The sequence below is a fragment of the Microtus ochrogaster genome, unplaced genomic scaffold, assembly GCF_000317375.1.
Source record: "Microtus ochrogaster isolate Prairie Vole_2 unplaced genomic scaffold, MicOch1.0 UNK10, whole genome shotgun sequence".
Lineage (NCBI taxonomy): Eukaryota > Metazoa > Chordata > Mammalia > Rodentia > Cricetidae > Microtus > Microtus ochrogaster.
In genome coordinates this window covers 7,552,550-7,559,269 of record NW_004949108.1, presented here as the reverse complement: position 1 = coordinate 7,559,269, position 6,720 = coordinate 7,552,550, and the positions used below count along the sequence as shown (strand labels likewise).

The window sequence follows — 6,720 nt, the reverse complement described above, 5'->3', positions numbered from 1 at the left end:
ATTTGGAGCTAGCTCTGTAGACCAGGCTGGTCTCGAACTCACAGAGATCCGCCTGCCTCTGCCTCCCGAGTGCTGGGATTAAAGGCGTGCATCACCATCGCCTGGCTGGATTTTCTTTTTTACTTTTTTTTGAAGGCTTATATGTTAAAAGTGTCCAACACTGGTTTTTTTTTTTTTGATGATCTAACATATCTTATTTATTTTTATTTATATATTAAAAATTTCTACCTCCTCCCATCCCCCCATTTTCCTCCCACTTTCTCCAGTCCTAAAAGAAGTCAGGGTGTCCTGCCCTGTTGGAAGTCCAAGGCCCTCCCCTCTCTATCCTGGTCTACGAAGGTGTGCATCCAAACAGACTAGGCTCCCAAAAAGCCAGTACATGCAGTAGAATCAAAACCCAGTGCCTTTATCATTGGATTCTCAGTCTGCCCTCATTGTCAGCCACATTCAGAGAGTCCGATTTGATCACATGCTCATTCAGTCCCAGTCCAGCTGGCCTTGGTGAGCTCCCATTAGATCAGTCCCACCGTCTCTTTGAGTGGACACAACCCTCGTGGTCCTTACTTCCTTGCTCATGTTCTCCCTCCTTCTGTAACATATATATATATATATATATATATATTTTTTTTTTTTTTTTTTACATAGCAGCTTCATTGTTTCTTGGGCTGTGCCTGCCAGGAAGTCTGCCATAATCTGTGCAAGAATATGTTTGACTTAACTTTCCCCATGAGGAGTTTTTGCATCTATTAGAGGAGAGCAGAGAGTGTAGTCAGTGTAGCTGGGCAATGGATACTTGCTAATCATGTCTGATGAAAATAAACCAAAGGATCTTTGGACGGGGAATGATAGTGGAGGAGTCCAGCTGGGGAAAGGGGCACAGTCAGACCGTGCTGTGATTTGCTAAGACTTTAGCATGTGGACCTGAGCCGGGCCTAGAGAAACAGTCAGACCTCCTTGAGTGGACCGTTTCAGTGGAGGGTCATAGGCCCATGACAGCAAGGGCCACCACCTTTTGTGTTAACACTCAATGTCTTGGCTGCTCGCCTTACTCAGAGCCACTGCAGTTTGTCAGTAGAACAACATAGGGTGGGCTTTTAGAGTGGTTATTCTAATGCCACTGTTCTCGAGGACTTCTGAATCATTGATGTCCACATGGCCAAGGAGGTCAGGAGGCATCAGGGTGGCTGCAGCTGCTAACCTTAGGTCCTCTGCTGGGCATCTGTGTCATGCTGCCTTAATTGTACAAAACCCACTGCTTGCTTTCTCCTGAAAGCAACACCCCCACTTCCCACCCTTCTCTTCCTTTCTGCCTATCCTTGATTTCTCTTTTAATCGAACTTTCTTCACATTGTTCTTTCTAGGGGCAGGAGTTTGGTGGAGCATATGGAATGGGAACTGTAGCCAACGACAACCTAGAACAACAAGGATGCCATCCTTTTTATGAGTCGGTCATCACTAATCCCTTTGTCACCGAGGTAAGGACAGTGTGCTTAAGAAGAGGATTTAATTGCCATGAATAAAGAGAAACTAAAATTTTCCTGAACTACATCTTGGGCTTGGCTCTTGCCATGGTGGTCATTGGTTCTGGGATTTGTTTCATATAGATCATAATATTTTACAAGTTGAAAATCTGCCCAACTGTTAAATAAAACAATGTGCATTAGTGAGAAATAGTTATCCAGCTCACCAAGCGCCATGAAGTCATGCAATCGTGTTTTCTAAGTGAAACTTGTGCTGTTGTGTCCTCTGAAGTGACCCCTGCTGCCTATCATCAGGTCCCCGTCGAGAGCTTCGCTGAAGTGTTGCTGAGAGCTGGGAAGTTGGCAGAGGCCAAAACGGAAGTGTTTCCAACCACGGAAGGTAAGGCAGGCTGCGGCCACTCAGAGGTTACAGGTCCTAGTGGAGAGCAGTGAGCGTGACTGGGTGGGCAGTTCAGAAAGAAGTCATTTTCAGTCACTCTGAATTGCCTAATGGCATATCCCTTTGTGGAAAGTATTTATTGAGTTCTTACTGTTTTCCGGATTCACATTTAAAAGATTGAATACCCTACAATTACTGTCTTTAGGATGTTAATTGACATAGTGGATGGTGTGCTCTGCTCAGTGTTTCTCTTCTTTGAAAGTAGAGCTAGTGTTGATCTACAGGGCTTTCTATGTAGTAACATATTTCCAGGGAGGATGCTTTGGAAAAGAAAGAAATGTGCAAGTTTACTAAATATAGCTTATTTGTCTTTTTTCCCACTTCTCTTTTTAGTTTGATATTTCTTTTGGAGTTTCTAAGCATTTTTAAAAAGTATTTTTAAAATATATATACATATATATTTTATGTACATATATATGTACATAAATGTGTATATATATATATATAGTGTGTGTGTGTGTGTGTGTGTGTGTGTGTGTGTGTGTTGTGTGTGTGTGTGTGTATACAACTTGTGAGTCAGTGCTTGCTCCTACCCTCTGGACCTTTTTCCTGACAGGACAGGGAGCTACCTGCATTGTTTCTGTCTGTCAGCTCTGTTCAACTTTAAGTTCAGCCTCCACTTGCTGCATCTACTAGCAGTCCTGTCAGAAGCTGCAGGATGGTCTGTTTGGGACATGCAAAGTACTTGTCCATGTGGTGGTGAAGGGGCAGTGTGGGTACCATGACTGTCAGGTCAGGTTGTAAACTGTGCTCTTCATTGATCTGAATGCATGTTTGTGAGCTGTTTGTGGGGTCAGTAGGATGTCAGGGTACAGGGCTTTATATGTGTGTCCTGGTATTTTTTTTTAATATCCAATATGACTGCTTAAAAAGATTTTAGAGCTAAGAAAGGACATTTTGTACATACCCTTAATTTGCTGTGAATATTCGGTATAGGGATGGTTTTAATAATAGCTTCTTTTATTTGGATTTATCTTTTGTGAACTAGCAAATATGGTGTCTTTGAACAACGCTATCACATAAAGAAACTATGCACAATAGTTTTATAACATGTGATAATGGCCGGGTACCCAGCCAAAATGAGGAATCATAGAAACTAAATTTAATGAAATTTAAAATTATGATAGAAATGTGATTCCTGATGACTTCTGATGTGGATTATAACACACATTAAACTTCCCTGGATGATTTGAATTTTTAGACTCTTTAAATAAAGTTGATGAAAAAGTTTTTATATAAACCAACTGAAGAAAGTAATCATTATTTATTTAGCTGAATGAATGATTTAATGGCTAATGATTTCCAAATCAATAATAAGGGTGTCTTTGCTTTGAGCATTTAGTTCTGGAATGGAATTCACCATGGAAAGCATTGTAGAGGTTTTGAACAGATTATCTGATTTTGGATGTTTAACTTGTTTGGAAAAATGCGTTGCCTCCAAGGGTTGTAGGCTAGCATTGCAAATTAAACTCAAACACACTGCTGAAAAGTAGAGCAGTTCTTTTTAAAATTCGTATATTTCAAATTGTGATATAAAGTTCCCGTGATTGATTTTCTTTAGCCAGTATGGAATTTTGTGGGTCCTTGTGAAACCCCTTGTGTTTATTTTTTTCTCTGAGAAGGGTCCAATGTTGATTCTGAGACTGCTATGTCTCCTTTATGTGTGGCTTGACTGGCCCTTTGTAGCAACACGTGATTCCCAATGAGAGCTGTAAGAAAGTATAAGGCATGATTCCCTCCCCTTCCAGTCCTCCCATCAATATACTTTAATGGCTGGTCTGTTAGGAGAGGCACCAAGCTAGGGTGGAAGAGAATAATGAGTTATGATCTTATGTTGAAGAAAAATGTTATGTTATACTAGCAGCTTTGTTGTGGTTGGGAAGAGACATGATCTGTCCCACCTGGGCTTGTGATCAGATAGTCCCGGGACTCCTGTGATTCTAGTAGAAAGCACTTGGGTGGTTATGAGCCTAGTTGGCTGAGTGCTGGGGACCAGATCTGGAAAGCTGTTCTAGAAGGGAGCTTCTGTGAAGAATCGGTGAACAACAGCAAGATTGAACGTTTGACATATTTAAGTATAAGGGAAGCCTTTTCCTGCCAAAATTTTATTAAAACATTTACTATTCTTAATAAAATTGAAAAATTCTACATTGACTATACCCATAGACCTTCATCCAGATTTGGCAATTTATCTTTTACTATACATACTGTGGTTTTAATTCTTCACCCTTCTACACCAAATCCAAGTTATTTTTTCATGTATTGCAAGGTAAGTTGAAGACTTGACTCTTTCCTCCTCCACGTAATATTGTTAGTTTTGAGATAGGGTTAATATTTACTGCTTTTCCAACAAATAAGGATTATAAATGGTGGAACAGAAAAATAGTCCAGCCAAGTGCTGCGTGACGCCCTGCCCTGTCCAGAAACATAATGTTGTCCCCTTCTCCTAGCCAGCGCACCCTCCTAGAGCACATACTTGTCTGATTTGCCTACTGCACACACATTTTTGGCAGTTGTAGAATGCATGCAGTGGAATCATTTGGTGTGTAAACCTTATGTAAAACTTAATTTGAGAGGTTTTGAAATCTTTTCTCGCCATGCCTTTTAAGTACATTGTTTTTGTTTACTGCTGTTGAGTATTGATTTGTTATATGACTATGAAACAGTTTGTCTATTTTTTTTTTTTTTTGTATTTTCGAGACAGGGTTTCTCCATAGCTTTTTGGTTCCTGTCCTGGAACTAGCTCTTGTAGACCAGGCTGGTCTTGCACTCACAGAGATCGCCTGCCTCTGCCTCCCAAGTGCTGGGATTAAAGGCATGCGCCACCACTGCCTGGCTAGTTTGTCTATTTTGTTGTGGAAGGACATGGCAGATTCAGATCAGAGGCTCTCACAAAAAGCTGCTGTGGACTCCCTGATGCAAATTTCTTGTAGCTGCTGAAGGGAGTAGACTGCTTGTTCGTCCCGACTGCTCAGAACTGAAATAATCAAGCAGAAACTATATTAATTAAAACACCGCTTGGCCAATTAGCTGTAACTTCTTATTGGCTAACTCTTCCATCTTAGTTTAACCCATTTCTATTAATCTGTGTATCACCACGTGGCAGTGGCTTACCGGCTAAATCTCAGGAGCATGTCTTACTCTGGTGGCAGATCTATGGTGTCTCTGACTCCGCCCTTCTTCCTGCCTGTATTCAGTCCTGTCTTCCCTGTCTTCCTAAGTTCTGCCCTATCAACAGGCCAAGGCAGTTTCTTTATTAATGCTAATCACAACACAAAGAGGGGACTCCCACATCATGTAGCCATAATTTTGTTTCAGTTAAGCAGGTTTTCATTTGGAAATGCTGGATTAGAGATTATACATTTGTTTCATTTAATAAGAAAATGTCAGGCCTCTCTTAGTGTTTAAATGTGGTGCATTCCTGTCCTTTAGTTCTTCAGTTTGGCAGATTCTGACCAGCACCACATTTGGCATATCCTCCGTATTGGATACACCCTACATTCTGGCCTTGGGCACCACTCATTAGCTGTTTCAACTCTCAGACTCAGCTCCCAGAGTACCACCCATAGGCAGCCTTTTCAACCATTTTGATTTTTTTGGCTGTGTTGCAGTTCTTCATGTTTGTTAAGAAATGCAAGCCAGTGTGCGGGGTGAGGGGTGCCTTTCCCTTCTGGTGCACCCCTCACTTCCTTGTTCTGTCCTACCTTGTCTTCCTGGTATGTTGTTCAACCTTTATTTTGGATTTTATTTATAGAGTGGTTTGACAAGGAGAACCCAACCGCAGAGACTTTTGCATTGTCGGTGTAGTCAGTTCTTAAAATCATGGTTCTCCAGAAAGGAATGGAAATCTCTAGGGCCTTTTATTAGGGTCAATTTCAGGAGGTTATCCCATGAGTGAAGACTTATCTTGTGTACAGAATTTTGGACATGTTTCCCTTGTCTTGGGCAGTTGAAATAGATGTTAAAAAGCCTAGTACAATGGGTCAGGATGTTCAAGTGTGAGTGAACTGGCCCAGTCTGAAGCCATCCTAGCAGTGGTGCTGCAGAGAGCAAGGGCTAAAGTGGAGACGTGAGAAACACAGGCCACTTATGGCCATTTACTAACAGCCATGAAGATTGTAGTTGTGTGTACTTCCATCCCCTAATGGTCACTATAGTAATTTGTCCTGTGAATCTTAGCAACACACACTAACAAACAGATAGGGCTGGTTCATTGCTTGTAGTAGCATGGGATATCAACAACCGGGTGTGTACTTATAGTAACTATCTTACTTGGCTTTCCTGTTTCCTATCTGTACACATAACTGGTTTTTAAATTTGGGCCTATGTTCATAAGGTTTGAGATAGCATTATTCAGAGAGGGTGTGTGTGTGTGTGTGTGTGTGTGTGTGTGTGTGTGTGTGTGTGTTGGGAGAAACTTAATTCATTCAAAGTATCAGTTCCATATGTATCCCATCAGGGCAGATATCTTAAAAATGATAGGTAGTTTAGTCAGTGCTTCTTGTTACATGCAGGAATGCTATGAGCAAAGGCCACCTGTGAATGTCAGGTTGATTTATCTGGTGTATGTGAGAGTGGCATTTGAAACCACAAATAAAAGTCACCACACACTCAGCCCAGATAAGAAATTTTAACTTTAATTGTTTAAACAATGGGTAGATCTGGAAAAGGTTTGTTATTTTTTGATATGGAGACGGTCAGTTTAACACTACAGTAGTCCTACTGTGTGAAGAGGACATGGAAGGAGGACTGAAGGTGCTAACTACAGTAGTCCTACTGTGTGAGGAGGACATGGAAGGA

At 41.2% G+C, this 6,720-nt stretch overlaps 1 protein-coding gene across 3 annotated transcripts in view; it reads left to right on the top strand.

Moving 5' to 3' along the window:
- The window catches only part of Nbas (neuroblastoma amplified sequence), a 313,151-nt gene that overhangs the window by 183,866 nt on the left and 122,565 nt on the right, over positions 1-6,720 (top strand). For all 3 annotated transcript variants that reach the window (XM_026788959.1, XM_013353527.1, XM_005366539.3), the window contains exons 37-38: positions 1,362-1,475; positions 1,776-1,860. In XM_026788959.1, the coding sequence (XP_026644760.1) occupies positions 1,362-1,475; positions 1,776-1,860 (199 nt within the window). The remainder of the gene's footprint in view (positions 1-1,361; positions 1,476-1,775; positions 1,861-6,720) is intronic.